Source organism: Ahaetulla prasina, chromosome 5, assembly GCF_028640845.1.
Source record: "Ahaetulla prasina isolate Xishuangbanna chromosome 5, ASM2864084v1, whole genome shotgun sequence".
Taxonomy (NCBI): domain Eukaryota; kingdom Metazoa; phylum Chordata; class Lepidosauria; order Squamata; family Colubridae; genus Ahaetulla; species Ahaetulla prasina.
The window spans coordinates 38,352,951-38,369,030 of NC_080543.1; the positions used below are offsets into that span (position 1 = coordinate 38,352,951).

Sequence of the window (16,080 nt, forward strand, 5' to 3'; positions counted from 1 at the left end):
AGTCTGGTGGTATTTTGTTGTGATCAGAGGAATGGAGAACTCTTCTTGTAAAATATTTCTGGACACGCTCAATTGTATTAATGTCCGAAATAAGGTTCCAGACAGTGAGCTGTATTCGAGAATTGGTCTAGCAAATGTTTTGTATGCTCTGGTTAGTAGTGTAATCTTTCTGGAGAAGAAGCTACGCAAGATTAAGTTTATAACTCTTAAAGCCTTTTTGGCGATGTAGTTGTAGTGGGCTTTGGCACTTAGATCATTTGATATGAAAACTCCAAGGTCTTTGACGGGGTGAGGGACATCTACGAGGTAATGCCATCAAGCTTGTATTTAGTGTTCTGATTCTTTTTTCCAATGTGTAAAACAGAGCATTTGCTGGTTGAGATTTGGAGTTGCCAAATTTTTGGCCATTCCGACACAAAGTCAAGGTCTTTTTGAAGGGTAGCCGCATTGTTGGTGGGTGTTAAATAGTTTAACATCATCGGCGAAGAGAACACAATTACTTAGGGATTAGATAGGGCTTTAGGTATGCATGTTGCATTTTTTGTCCAATGCATTTTAAAAACTTAGACACCACCAGCAACTCTTGATGAAGTAGAGAGGTATGGTGGCATGATGGAAAAGGAGGTCATTAATTCACTTACAGCACAGTATCAGTAAACTGAAAATGTAGGAGACAACAACACAAACATGATCTGGACAGCAGACGGGTCTAAATGGCACTGCTTCATTGTTCAATATACAACAACAATTAGACTCCTCTCCAGGTTCGCAACTATCATAGTTCATTACTCATGAAACCACAGGGATTGAATAGAACATGCTGCCACCAGGCCCAGTAGCTGCCATGTCATTAGAAACCCTCAGAAGCAGTGGTCACTTCAAGTCCAAGCAAGCATTTACAGTATGTTTCTGTATGTGGAAGGAAATATGATTTGACTAGCTAGTGAATATGGGAGGAAAAAGAGGAAGGGTGATGCATACCCAGTCAAAGAGTACATGTTTCCATGGGTCATGACGTATTACTCAGATTCATCACTGCTGGAGTACTTCTCAAATGGAAAGGCATTGCATGTTGCATAGTGAATAATTTCACTGCTGAGGAATTTAGCAATTTAATAAGTTAGAATGTAATTATATATTTGCTTTTGATGACTAGTAGGACAGAAATAAAAAAAACTAAAACATTAGAAAAGCTGTGGAGCTTTCCAAATGTCTTCCTTCAATAGATACATTCTTATAGATAAGAAAGGAAGGAAGGAAGGAAGGAAGGAAGGAAGGAAGGAAGGAAGGAAGGAAGGAAGGAAGGAAAGAGGTGATTAGGGATGATGAAAGTTATTGGGATGAATGGAATTTATAATCCAATGTGTTGAGGGACTAGGCTCAGAAAAGTGGTTTAGGCAGGTAAGTCCTTACCTATAGGAATAGCTGGAGGCAAAGAGACCAGTAGATGTAAACAGGAACCAGCTTCTACCAACTAATTTCATTCAATGCAATATGTGAAAATATCTGCTTTGAATTGAAATAATGTATTTTACATATATTCCTTTCACTGCTGTAATATCCACATCTAACATAAAATGACCCCTTCCTAAGCTAATCTTTGTGAAGCAGCTGCTCCTGTGAAAGCCCAATTACTATTATACTTGCCTTATTAGATATTTCTATGTTTTAATGATTGTGCACAAAGGCAATTGGGGCTTTTTAGTAGAAGTTTAAAACATAGAGAAAATGCCTATGGTAATTTGTAAGAGGAGTTACTCAGACTCCATAATCAGTAGCAGCAGGGGAACACTAGTGTCATGCACATAATAGTGATTTTTTTTTTAGTCTATAATTGCAATAGTAGTCTTTTGGGAGAAACCCTATGCAGTTAAAGGACTGGAATCCAACTCTGCATTTGTTTTATTCAAAGCTGTGGCTCTAGAGAGATGATTGATAAGTTTGATCATATCAATATATTTTTTCAGTACTGATCATCAGGCTGCAATTTCAAATATGATGAAAAACCCAGGAAGCTATATAACTATATAATCAAAACTCATACTCATGAAATGGATATACTGCTGTCATATTCTGGAAAGAATTGGGTTTTGTAAGAGATTTCTCTACCAAATTTAGAATCAAAAACAAACTCACATTTGTGGGCATGCAAGATCTATTGGACACAATTTCCAATTTACCAGATTATCCAGAACTTTTTTGCTATTCAGAAACCCTTTTTACATCATTAACTGGGCCCTTGCCTCTTCTACCAATTCCTCCTATAAATCTACCACAATCAGGCCTAGGACAAAGGTTGGTATCTCATCTAGATTCTGCAACCCAACAAGACAGACACAGAGGATAATTAGAACTGCAGAAAACCCAACTGCTACCAACCTGCCTTCCACTGAGGACTGTATATTGCATGAGTCAATAAGAGGGCTGTGAAAATATTTACAGATCCCTCGCATCCTGGAACATAAATTGTTTCAACTCCTACCCTCAAAACGACGCTATAGAGCACTGCACATCAGAACAACTAGACACAAAAACAGTTTTTCCCGAACGCCATCACTCTGCTAAACAAATAATTCCCGCAACACTGTCAAACTAGTTACTAAGTCTGCACTACTATTAACCTTCTCATCGTTCCTATCACCATCTCCTCCCACTTATGACTGTACGACTGTAGCCTTGCTGCTGGTATCCTTAAGATTTATATTGACTGTTTCCCTATGACTATCATAAACTGTTGTACCTTATGATTCTTGACAAAAGTATCTTTTCTTTTATGTACTCCAATAGCGTATGCACCAAGACAAATTCCTTGTGTGTCCAATCACACTTGGCCAATATTCTATTCTATTCTATTCTATTCTATTCTATTCTATTCTATTCTATTCTATTCTATTCTATTCTATTCTATTCTATTTCTGAATGTCTCATCAGTTCCCTTAACTGTTGCCATCTAGTGGGACATAGGAAGTGTGCCTTTTCCATAGCAGCCCTGTTCCATGAAATATCTTTCTCCCTGGCATCAGGCAGGCCTCCCATCTTTCAGACTGGTAGAAAAATATAAAGACCTGGCTGTTTTGCCAAGTATCAGGATTGGATCTGGCAAAGGTATTGTTGAGTATTTGGGTGAAGGATGGTTGAGGCAGCAATTTCAGTTGCATTGGTGGAGTGGGGATGTTTTTTTATATTACTATTATCATCATCATCATCATCATCATCATCATCATCATCATTTACTTTATTCATTAAACATGGAACTCAGTCAACTGAACATTCAAAAAGGCATCACAAATACCAATGACTGGTGCTAATAGTTGATACTGGTTGCTGCCAGCGTCCTAGGTATCAATACTACTTAAGAAGAAGTACCTTCTTAAGATGTACAATGTTCCAAGTAGCACAGTTTTTTGCAGTTCCACTGGTGTTATTGCAGGAAGCTGCAATTTGTTAATGTATGTTATAAAATTCTTGGACATGGTACCAAGTGCCCCGATGACAACGGGTATCATGTTATATGTTTCATCCATAGCCGTGTAGTTTCAATGGCCAGGTCGCGATATTTCGTGATTTTTTTCCAGTTCTTTTTCTTTGACTCTGGTATCTCCTGGTACCGCGATGTCAATAACTGTGGTTTTCAACAACTGTGATATCTGGCGTGTTGTGTTCCAAGTGATGATCCATCTGTATTCGAAAGTCCCACAAGATCTTCACCTTCTCATTTTCTATAACTTTTTCCACTTTATGTTCCCATGACTTTTGGGATAAAGGCAAGTCGTATTTTTTACATAATGACTAGTGGATTAATTTAGCAACTTGGTCGTGTCTAGTTTTGTAATCGGTTTGTGCGATTTTGCTGCATTCACATATTAAATGTGAAACAGTTTCGACTGTTGTTGCAAAGTCAGCAGTTTGAATTGTCAGTGGATTTTTGTATCTTTGCTTTCATGGCATTAGTTTGTAGTGCTTGTTCTTGAGTAGCGAGTATTAAATCTTCCGTTTCTTTCTTGATGGTTCCCATCTTAAGCCATGCCCATGTAAAGTTGTCATCACATTTTCCTTCAATGTTTTTCAAGTGTTGTCCATGCAAAGCTTTCGTTTTCCATCTATTTAATCTGTCATCCAGCTGTTTTTTCTTATATTCTGCCTTTGTTTCTGTTGTTTTTATAATGTTCTGTTTTCACAGCTTGCAGCAATTTTTCTGTACTTTGATTTACATAATCATTCAAACTTCGTTTTTCTTCTTCTACAGTTTGATGGATTTGCAATAGGCCTCTGCCTCCTCTGCCTGTCAATGTCACTTCATGGATGTAAAGTATGGTACATATTCAAAAGTTTTTGCGTTTTCCGGTCCACATTCCAGTTTAGCCAAAGTCCAGTTGATGATTCCAGCTGAGTAGCGTATCACTGGAACTGCCCATGTATTAATGCCTTTAATTATGTTTCCAGCATTCAGCTTTGATTTTAATATTTTGCGGACCCTCCTGATGTATTCCTTTTGCATTGACTCTTTGATTTTTCCATTCAAGATGTTATCTGCTTCCAATATGCCTAAGTATTTGTAACCATCATCCTTTGTTAATGCTTTTATTATTTCCAATTCCCAGTTCTATTCCTTCTATTTTTTCTATTTTTTCCATTTTCTTTGCTGCATGGATACTATAACACATTTTTCAAGTCCAAAGTTCATTTTCATGTTACTGCTGAACAGTTGAACTTTTTTGAGTATTGATTTAAGTTCAGTGGGGGTTTTCGCATACATTTTTAAGTCATCCATGTATAGTAGATGGTTTATCTTGCCATGTTAGCTTGAGATTTGGTACCTCAGTTTTGTGTTTCATAGGATTTTCAATGGAAATATGATGATGATGATGATGATGATGATTTACACAAATGACAGTATAGACAGCAAACGAGATAACTATGCTGGATTTTGTTACACAGATCACTAGTCAAACATTTCCCAAGCGTTTAGGACTGCATGATGTATCGGCGAATTATGCGAGCAGATCCCAGTAAGGTGGCCTTCTGCAGCTGACCAATGGTGATCTTGTCAGTGCCAATTGCTTTTAAGTGCTTGCCTAGGTCTTTAGGCACAGCTCCCAGTGTGTCAAGTACCACTGGAACCACCTGCACTGGTTTATGTCAGAGTCTCTGCAATTCGATTCTCAAATCTCGATATCTGGTGACTTTTTCAAGTTATTTCTCATCAATTCTGCTGTCACCAAGTATAGCAATGTTGACTATCCACACCTTTTTCTTTTCCACAATCGTGATATCCGGGGTATTGTGTTCCAAAACTTTATCAGTCTGTATTCGGAAATCCCACAGTAGGTTTCCATACTCATTTTCAATAAATGATATTATATAATCAATAAATGATATGCAATAAATATCATTTTCAATAATAATAATAATAATAATAGTTGTTGTTGTTTGTTGTTGTTGTGATGATGATGATGATGATGATGAACTGCCCAGAATTTTGTGTCTTGCTGAGAAGCTATGTAAGTCTTATATATAAATAAATATACTTCCATGAGCAGAGATGTTCTGGCCAAAGCACAGAAAAAAGACATGATTCTTTTCTGATCCACCTAGAAAACACGGCTTCATTGGCTTGATGCCCTTCATATCTGTTGATCTTAGATGATCTTAGATGTGCATCTAACTAAAGTTTAGGATGGTTGAGGAATTAAGAGGCCTGAAACCCCAAACCTCTACTGTGCACTAAATCGGGGTAGATATCTCAATATGGACAGAATGAGAGAGAACCATTATTGGTCTATGAGTGTTAAACCATGTCACTATAGTAAATCCTGAGTACAGAACAAAGTAGTTATAAAGATGAGTCATACCAAACTGAGTGGAATTGATACTTACAAAGATCAGAATTGTATAGGTAATGGTTGCAGGCACAGGTCTTTCCTATGGCAATTCATGAAAGCCGAAGTTGTACTTTGAAGAATCAGGACACAACGTCAACATTATTATTAGAAAAAAAGCTATTATTTCTTCCAGCAGCACATTATTTTCTTGCCCCAGGCTGCCCACAACTCACAGCAACACAAGATGTCCTTAATGCCTAGCAAGGTGTTCTTTTCCTGAAGTTTTCACCCTTTTTTCTCCAATTTTATTTTGCGTGGTTGTGGCTAAACAAGTTCACTTTTTGTTTCATCAGTCTGAAACACTTTGTTCCAAAATATTTCAGGATTATCAAGGTTTTATTTTGCATACTTTAGATGATGTCTTTTGTGATGAGGTCATAGAAAAAAAAATGCCCTTCTGACAACTTTCTCTTGTATGAGCAACGCTGCATGTGGACTGTCGACAACCACAACACCGTCAGCTAAACTTTTTAGAAGCTGGTTTCTAGTTATCTTTGTGTGTGGGTGTGTGTGTGTGTGTGTTTTTGCAGATCTGGCCAATTTTCAGAAATTCTAAGAAAGCTCTTTCTTAGTCTTCCAGTTCCTGCTTTGATTTCAATAATGTCATGTAACTTCCATTTCTTAACAATATTTTTCATACTAGAAATGGGTAGCTGGAAGTGTTTAGAGATCTTTTATAGCTGTACTGTGCTTTATAAGTGTGAATTATCTTCACGTTCAAATGATCAGACATCTGCTTAGAGGAGCCCATGGCTATTAAAAGTAGGCAGAACAGCAATCACAATATGAGAGCTGGTAGAGCTAGTATTTGTTCCTCTGTGGAACTGTGTTCATCTGGATAATAATAAACCTAATGTTTGGGGCTTTATTAATTTACATTTTTTTAAAAAAAATCAACTAGAATGGTGTTTAAAATTCACTTGTCATATTCACTATTTTCTTATTTTGATTCTGTAAATAACTGCACTTGAAATTTGCACAGATATATTGTGCTTTACTTTGTATTATGTAGAGACTGCCAGCCTCTGTTCACATAGGGATTTATTGAAACAAAACAATTTGAGTGGGGAGGGGGGCAAGTTTTGCTTTAGATAATTTACAGACAGACCAAAGAAAAAAGAAATGCAGGAACTCAACTAAAGGTCAGAAACCTAAAGACACAAAATGCCAGCTCCTGAAATGTTACCTGTTCAGATCTCTAGAACTGAGTCCTTCTAAGATCCCCACCTTTGAATCAGACATAAGATTGTTATCATATGGGGATTTAATCAGGGTGAAATCCAGCAGGTTCTGACAGGTTCTGGAGAACCGGTAGTGGAAATTTTGAGTAATTCGGAGAACCGACAAATGCCACTTTTGGCTGTCCCCCGAGTGAGGTGGCAATGGAGATTTTGCAGTATCTTCCCCTGCCACGCCCACTAAGCCATGCCCACCAAGCCACACCATGCGCACCAAGCTACACCCACAGAACCACTAGTAAAAAAAATTGGATTGCACCACTGGATTTAATCCTATGTCCACAACCTCTGAGGATCCTGCATTGCTCTGTCTCCAGTTTGAAGGCACGTAAGCCACTTCTTCCTAGAGATATCAGTTAAAGTCTGGAGTCTGCTTGGTGCTCTGAGCTAATTCCTTCAGCAGACCATCCAGAGCAAGTGTTTGCATATGAAGCTCATCTTTGAGGAGCTGAAAATATTTGGGAGCAAGATTTTCACATGGCAATAAAAGGTATAGTGCATGTAATGAAATAGTAATTATTGTTCTTTGGGCTTGACCAAAAAAGGTTCTGATATTATTATTATTTAGGGCAATACATTAGAAAAAAGAAACAAACTTGCTTTAGTCTACTTATCTTTTCCTTCTTTCTTCTCAAGGATGAATAGAATATACCCTATTTGTTAGATATAAAACGGAAGATAAAATTATACAGTGTCCATACCTTATATATCCAGAGGAATTATTAAGAATGTGACCTTCATACTATATCAGTAGCTTTATAGACATTTATATAAGAAAACATCTAAATAAGTATTTATTGTATATGCTGTATCATAAAAGAGCATACCATGTTTCCCCAAAAATAAGACAGCATCTTATTTTCTTTTGACCCCCAAAATATGGCCTTGGACTTATTATCGGGGGTCTTATTATTTTTGAGGTGCAGAAGGCCCCTAAAGCTCGGCCCATGGCAGGGGGGCTGGTGTCGGAGCGCTGACTAGCTATTTCGCTGGTGCCACTCAGGCCGCTGCCTCCAGCAATTATCATGGCAGCTTTTTTGTTGCTTCCCGTGCAAACAGCACGAGGTAAAGAGGTGATGCAGGGGGGCAAAGTGGGGGAACATGTCCCACACACACCTGCCATCCACAAGGAACGGCGGTGTCTTGCTTCTCCATGTCTTACCTAACTTCTAGCTCCTGCCATGCCGTGAGGTGGGGAGAAGAGACGGCAAATGGAGCCGCCCCACCCCTCCCCACCTTCCACTCCCCTTACTGGCTGAGATCAGTAAGCCAGATTCAGAGAGCTGAACGCATTGCCACCACCCGGGAGGAAAAGAACGTGAGAAATGGGCTCTCTCGCAGTGCCTCCTCTCTCTCATCTTCTCCTGAGTGGCAGCGGTGCATCCGGCTCACCAAATCTGGGCTGCTGATCTCGGGCGGCAGCAGCTCTGGCCCGATCCTCGCCGGCAATGCTGTGGGCAAGAACCGGCCATGCCAATCCTGCTTCATGGCGTGGAGACAGTCCGCACTGGCCACTGCTTTGAGGCACCAGTCCCTCTCACACCAGTCCCAAGTTGACAGGGTTAGGGCTGGCAAGAGGTTTTTTGCGGCCACTTTTTGTGGCCACCACTAAGAGAAGGGGGGCGCAAGCTAGGGCTTGTGAGAGCGGCCTCCACGGTGCCATTCTGCGTGGATGGTAGATGCGTGTGGGATGCATGGGGCATGTTCCCTCTTCCTTCCCCCCCCCCCGGCCTTGCCTCCTCACGTTGTGTTGTTTGCACGGCAGCTGCACATGGGTCTAAATATTGGGGGGGGGCTTATTTTGGAGGGGTGTTATTTTGTGGGGGGGGCTTATTTTAGCACATGTGCTCCAAAGCCCAATTGGGCTTATTATCTGGACAGGTCCTAGTTTCAGGAAAACACGGTAGTAATCTGCATAATTTATTTCAAATATCATTCCTCTAATTACTATTTTGATAATTAATGGTTAAATTAGGATATCTTTAATCTCAAATCTGAACTATTTTATTAATATGGTTCATGCGTCACACTAAGATATGGTGGTTAACCATGTTTATTATTGAATGAATCACAACTGTTTGAGGTGTGTTTCACACTAAGCCATTAAGTTGGAATATCACTTCTAACTCAACCTCTTTACCTGCTGACAAGATGGTTTTTCAATAACATGGATATGTTTGGATATTTATGTCAAATTTAGAAACTGCCTGTGTTCTTCCCAGATAACATGTTACCAGAAGGCACAAATTTTCAGCCAGTTTTATGCTCAGGTTTTCCCCCCCATTCAATCCAATTCTTGATGACTGTCTGGAGAAGTCCTGGCAGATTTTTTGGCAAAGTTTTTCAGAACAGGTTTGCTTTTGCCTCCCTCCAAATGCTAAGTCTGGTCCAAGGTCACCCAGCTAGTTTTGTGCTTAAGGCAAGACTAGAACTCACAGTCTCCCAGTTTTTATGTATGTAATGCATATTTAGGAAACATTATTAGTCTCAAAACACAGACATTACTATCCATCCAAGACAAAGACATTTCATCTCCCAAAATACTGAAGACAAGAACATTGCTATGTTGGTTATGTTGGCTGTTTCTATCATTACCAGGATTCATATTTCAAATTACAAAGTAATTTGGCTATAAAGTTTCATTTTGCATTTATGTTTAAAGTTTCATCCATTTTATATTCTGTAATTTATAGATTTATCAATCTCTCTATCCATCCATCCAGAAATGATATTCCTTAAATGGATATGTAATCAATTTTTTCATTGATTGGGATAAATTTCTAATTCCCAAATTGGACTTGTTAATAGAATATCTTGCGATTTCGTTAAAAGCATCTAAAAGCACTGGAACAGTGGTATAAGGTTTAGAAATAAACATAAGAATGTGAACTGGAAAACCCATTTTGTGTTCAACTGAGTTATGAGTAACTAATTAGCACACAGAGTCTGGTTTTGATATAACTATAATATTAATCAGATTAAATACCACTGATAAAATTCCCTTATCGAATATTTCATCATACAGTTGACAACATTGAGGCACCAAGAAGTTTATAAATGTTTTATATCACTCAATGGGGAATCCATCTGGTATTTCACCACTTGCCATTTTTAAAATTATTTGTATATTATTTACCTACCTCAAATAGAGGAGCAAGTTAAGTTTTGTGTTCATATAACTGAAATAGATTTACTTTATTTAAACAATCTTTTATATCTACATTCGATACATTCTCTGATTTGCAGTAGAATTCTGAATGAAATTTAAAAAGTGACAGTTTAGATGCATTGAAATCTTATATACTTCATCCTTTTCACCTCTAATAATTGGAATTGCGCTACGTTTCTTTTGCATTAAATGAATAGCCAAATTCTTACCAGGTTTTTCACCATGGATGTGAGGACCATCTGGCTGCATCATCTCTCATTCCATTGATCAAAGGAATGATATGACTGATCTGGTTAGCTAGACAGGAACCGTTTCTTCCATCATTGGTCCATGTGCATCCATGTGCATCAGTAGAAGAGGATGACCATCTCAGAAAGAGTGTATCAAGCTTTGTCAACAATATACAATAGCTGCGCTCCCATTAGAACCTCCAAACAAGCTGTTGGATCCAATAGCAAGAAGTTATGGACAGGTAGATGAATGTCTGAGTTAAGTATGTTGTATTAATGCAATCAGGGGTACTTTCTTCCAAAGAAACATGACTAGGATTGTACAATCAAAATAGAAATCCTCTATTAATCTCTCAGTAGGCCTTTTCTTATAATATCTTATATTAACGTCAACACAAGAAGCTCTGACATCTCTTCAGTGAGATAAATTCCATCACTACAACGTATTTGTTACTGATATCACAGCATGATTTTACAGAGCAAAGTGTCTACTCTTCCACTGTGATAAGTTTTACATATAATTACTTGATCTGATGATACAACTAATGTTCAAGTAGTTTTTTTTTCACCTGTCACACTCCTCTCAGACCTTATCATTTAATAAGATGGTTCAAAACTGGTGGCAAATTTTCTTACTATTTTGATATGTGAAAACACACCGAGAATTTAATCCCTAAAAAAGCTTTGCATAAATGTTCTTCGTACAGCAGACTCACATCTCCTAAAAATGGTATAGTGTAAAAACCACAAAAAGTTTGGCTAGCTAAGTTGTGAATAATTTGTAGATTAAAGCAGTTGTGAAGACAGAAAGTATATCTACTAACATGCCCTGTAATAGTTTTCTTAATCTCCTAAATTGCCACAGACTGTTTGTTAGCAAATATCTTTAACACATAACTGAATTTTGATAAGAAAACCATTATTAGAAATAAATTCAGCTGATCACTAGAATTTGTCCACTACTTAAATTCACAAGCATTGCAGAATTAAATCTGTTCATGTTGATCTATGTACATTATATAAAATGCTTTATCAAATTTAAGATTGTTTTCCCCATATGAATGTTTCATAGAATATTACTTTGTGATGTACTAGAATACTGGCATGTGTCCAGAGTTTTTCAGTTGTGACAGCTTACAACTTAAAATAAATACATTTTAAAACACATCTAAATAAATCAGGATTCTTTAGAAGAATGAAGGAACAACTCCATATAGCTCCAGTATGCAGATGAAAAACCTATTATTATAATACTTTCATATAAAATAATATCCTCTTTTTCTCCTATAAAATAGCATATTAGGAAGAAAAACTGAGACCTTGGCCGGAAATAAGCACATTTACTCAGTATTGACAGTACAAACATGCAGTGCCAATCATAAACCTAAACTAGGAATAATCCCAATATATTCATTATTCCAATAACAGTCTTATCAAAAGAAAGGGGATGAGATCACTTTATCAGCTAAGAAATTAGATTATAAGCACAGTTATTGGATTTTTAATTATATGAACTTCCGGAAGGAATCCTGAACATAAAAAAGCTAGTAGCTGCATAATAATACTTCAATTTACAGCTATCACAGTCTATAATTTCGGTGGTGATATTAGGAATCTCCTTTGCACTTCACACTACAGATTTTACTTTTCACTCTGCACACTTTTGCCCTTCAAGCACAGCATGTTCCAAGTAAGCAGAAGGAATTGATGCAATTTGGATTAAATTGTTTCTGTTAGGGGCTTCCCTGCCTTGGGCTGCTCACAGCTCCAAGTGAAAATTTGCATGCATAACACAGAGAGAAACATACACACATAAAACCCAACCCTTGCAGCATCAAATATACTATACCCAGTTTAATCTTGTTTCTAATAGGGATAGCAATTAACCTCTAGGAAAAATAAAAACAGGTTATAAAAACAATATCCCCTATCCCTCCACTGCCTGTCCAAACCATTAAATATTGACTATTTAACACTTCAACTATAATACCTGGTTATCTTACCCAAAAATAGGTCCCAGTTTTGAAAATATATTTGGTGTATTTATTTATTTTATTTTTATCCTGCCTTTATTATTGTTTATAAATAACTCAAAGTGACTAGCATACCAAATAGCAATAGCAATAACACTTAGATGTAGATACCGTTCACAGTGCTTTACACCATTCTTCTATTTTTTTCACAACTACTACTCTATGAGGTGAGTTGGGCTGAAAGAGACTAGCACAAAGTCACCTAGCTATCTTTCATGCCTAAAACAGGACTGGAACTCACAGTCTCCCAGTTCCCAGGCCAGCACCTTAACCAATACACCATACTGGCTTTATTCTACACTTGAGATGTTTATTAAGAAAGCGCGGTGAAATGTTTGAAGGCTCAAGTTTCAAAAGAAATACTTCTATACCTATTTAAGCCACGTATGTAAAACCCACAGCATTAAGATACCTCCACACAAAATTCAAAACTTGGCCATTTTTCTTTCAAATTTGACATTTATGTTAATTTAGCATAGTGAAACTAAATATATACTCTTAATTAGGAATTGTACATACTGTGATAAATAAAACAATGCCATGTATGATATGAAACCATTTAATCTGAATTTTTTATATATGCAGAACTTGTATATATATTCATATAGATATTCATATTCAAAATAAGGCCACCATTAGCTGTGTTACATGATTATTCTTTTCAAAAGGTGCAGAATAAAGAACAAATCATTACAGTCCAAAAGATCTCTCTGGAAGGACTAAGTATCAATGAATCAGGATCTCAGTTTGTGCCAATTTCTCAAAGCCACACACATGACATGTTCATAAACATTCTTCCATCATCTCCTCATTTCCAAAACCCATTATTTCTAAAGAGATCTGATTGGCTAAGAGGATTGGGAACATGATATGCTGCTTTTCACTCCTGCCAATTCTAATCTCTTTCCAGGGTGCAACAGCTCACCATCTCACGACTTTAATGGACTGTGCAAAATGAGCTTTGGGGCTACCTTACCAGTACAAAGCAAGTATCCACAACACCACCACCAAAAATGACCCTAAGAAAGTACAGTTGTTGCAGATAGATAAGCAAGGAAAACAAATCCACCCTTACCACTCGAAAATAAAGACTCTTCTAAAGTTTGCATTGTCACTGCCTCATTTTTTTTCCTCCTCTCCTATTTCTACTTGCTTCTGTTGAATGGATATAAAACTGCAAAATTACTAACGCAGAACGTGATCTACTTCACTGGCAATTAACTTGGCAGATAACGTATTTAATTATTCGGTAATAGAGTGCCTCATCCTAACTTTGTCAGCCAGACTATTTTCTTCCCGTCTCCTCCAATTTGTTGTCCATTATCAGCCACAAAGGCAGCAATGTAAAACTCCACAGTTAAAACCAATTCTCGCCAGGTTCGTGCAAAATCGTCCCCATGAAGCGGCGGGATGGGGCGGGAAGGAATCCCACTGGCGTTAGCGTGGTGAACCACTCCTGGCGCAGGCAAATATGGGAAGTCGTGTCACGGCTACATGATACTGGTGGCGAGAAACTGCTGGTTTTGGGGTGGGAAAGCTGATGATGGTTTACATCGAGACAAGACAGAAAAACCCCGGTCTTCATTTCCTTTCTCCTTCTTCATGTGTGTTTGTAGTACTCTGTTCACGGCTCTTTTAGCTGGTCGGAGAACACAATTATCCCAGGGGTAAAGCGAAAGAGTGAGCTAGCAAAGGCATTTGTCAGCAAGCCAAGTTTTCCAGCATCGTGAGAGATTTGCAGTAACAATGCCAAGAGTAAATGAAGAGGATGGGAAAAAAATAAGGACTGGGAAGTAAGGAAAAAGATGGAAGGAGGAAATTATGGCCAAGAACTATATCACCGGTTAGAAACAAAGAACGCAGAAGAATACTCTAACGGAGAAAAGAAAAAATGTGGATGAAGCAAAAAAGCAAGAGAAAAGAAAAGCAATGATTCCACCCTCCCCCTCCCCCCTTTTTGGGTTGGTACAAGTGAGTAGGGGGAAGGAATGGAATGTACCAATAACATTTATGGGGGGACGAAGAAGACATTGTGACATCTCCCAGATGTCCAGCTTCCCAGGAGGTCCTACGTCATCCAGACTGGGGACAGCTCCTTAGGGAATGGTCTTCAAGAAGGGAGACGCTTCGGGCGCCGCGGCTCAGAGGGCATGGGGGAAAGTCCGCCTTTCCTCCCCCCTCCTCTGGCAGGCGAGGTGGTGTGTCCCGTTCCTTTGGAGGGAGGGGCGGCGGGGGCGGTGCCTTCCCTCACAGTGACACACGGACCCGGCGCAGGGAAGAGGAGAAGGAGGCTGTAGCGGGAGCGCTTGGGAGTCGTAGCGGCGGCGGTTGGGAGTAGCTCCTAGCCTCCAGCATGGCCGGGTCCATAGAGACGGCCGTTCCGCCCGGCCGCGAGTTAGCCTCCTCTTCTTCTTCTTCTTCCCCATCGGCCCGGCATTGTTGCTGCTGCCGCCGCAGAACCATGCCTGCCTTACCCGGCTTGCTATCGTTGGGTTTGCTCCTCTCCCGCGTCTGCTGCGGTGAGTAGTGCAGAAACTTTTTTTTTCCGGGAAGGGGGCGGCGGCGGCGGTTCGCCGGACCAAACCAGTTTCCTCCCAGAGTCCGTCCCAACGTGGAGCTCGAAGGGGGCTGCTCTGGGAGCGGAGTGGCGGGCGGGGACTTCGGGGAAACTTTTCTTTGGCCGCTCCGCCAGAGAAGTTTCGGTCGGGAAAGGGGGCGGCGGCGGGGCGAGAAGAAAATGCCTCACTTCTTAGGAAAGGGGCCGAAAAGAATAGCTCTAACACACACCCCCCAACACCGCCTTCTTTCGTTCCTGAAGGCGTTTCATTCCTGTGTTAATATTTCACCCACATGTAAACGCAGCGGCGGAGAGGTGATAGGGGGGCTTGGGCGGACCGGCCGTGGCATTCGCCAGTGTAGACGGAGAGAGATCGCGAATCCAGCGGGGAGGGAAGGGGGGGTGCGGCGGAGGAGAAACCTGGTGGGGAAGAAGTGGGGCGTGAGGTAAAAGAGTTGCCTTGCTCGGCGCTTCTCGTTCGCGGGGCTTCCAGCCTTAGCTGCGAAACTTGGTTAACGCGCGTTGCACCGCTTTGCGCGGACTAACCGGGATCCGAGCTGTTGGGAATAAACATTTGTGCCCGTTCGCGCCCTGAGCGTCTCTCTCTCCCGGTAGGCGTCTCTTTCCGGCGGCGATAGGGTAGGGAGCTGACGAGAGCGTCGAAGCCTGCAATTCATCCTTTTAAGAAACGTGTTCGTGTGTCTGCCTCAGGGTAGCGTTTCTATAAAGAAGCGCGCCTCCGTGCGGGCGTTGGGGGGGAGGGGGAGGGAAGGAAAGGGAGACACGAAGTGTGTTGTCCCGCTGCCTTGTTATGGTTTGTTGTCGGCGCTGTTGCTGGGAGTTAAGAGCTTGTAGGGATTCCACTTGTCACTACTTGGTGCCGCCGTCGCCGAGACCGTTACACGTCCAGCCTTCTGGGAGGACCGTGACGGGGCAGGGCTGGCTGGCTGGCTGGAAGCTGCATTTGCTGC

General features: G+C 40.1%; 1 protein-coding gene across 1 annotated transcript in view; it reads left to right on the forward strand.

Annotated features, from left to right (window-relative positions):
- Nucleotides 1-14,550: 14,550 nt before the first annotated feature.
- Nucleotides 14,551-16,080, forward strand: part of NECTIN3 (nectin cell adhesion molecule 3) — a 51,645-nt gene continuing 50,115 nt past the window's right edge. The window contains exon 1 of the mRNA XM_058186108.1: nt 14,551-15,071. Within this exon, the coding sequence (XP_058042091.1) occupies nt 14,906-15,071 (166 nt within the window). The 5' untranslated portion in view covers nt 14,551-14,905. The remainder of the gene's footprint in view (nt 15,072-16,080) is intronic.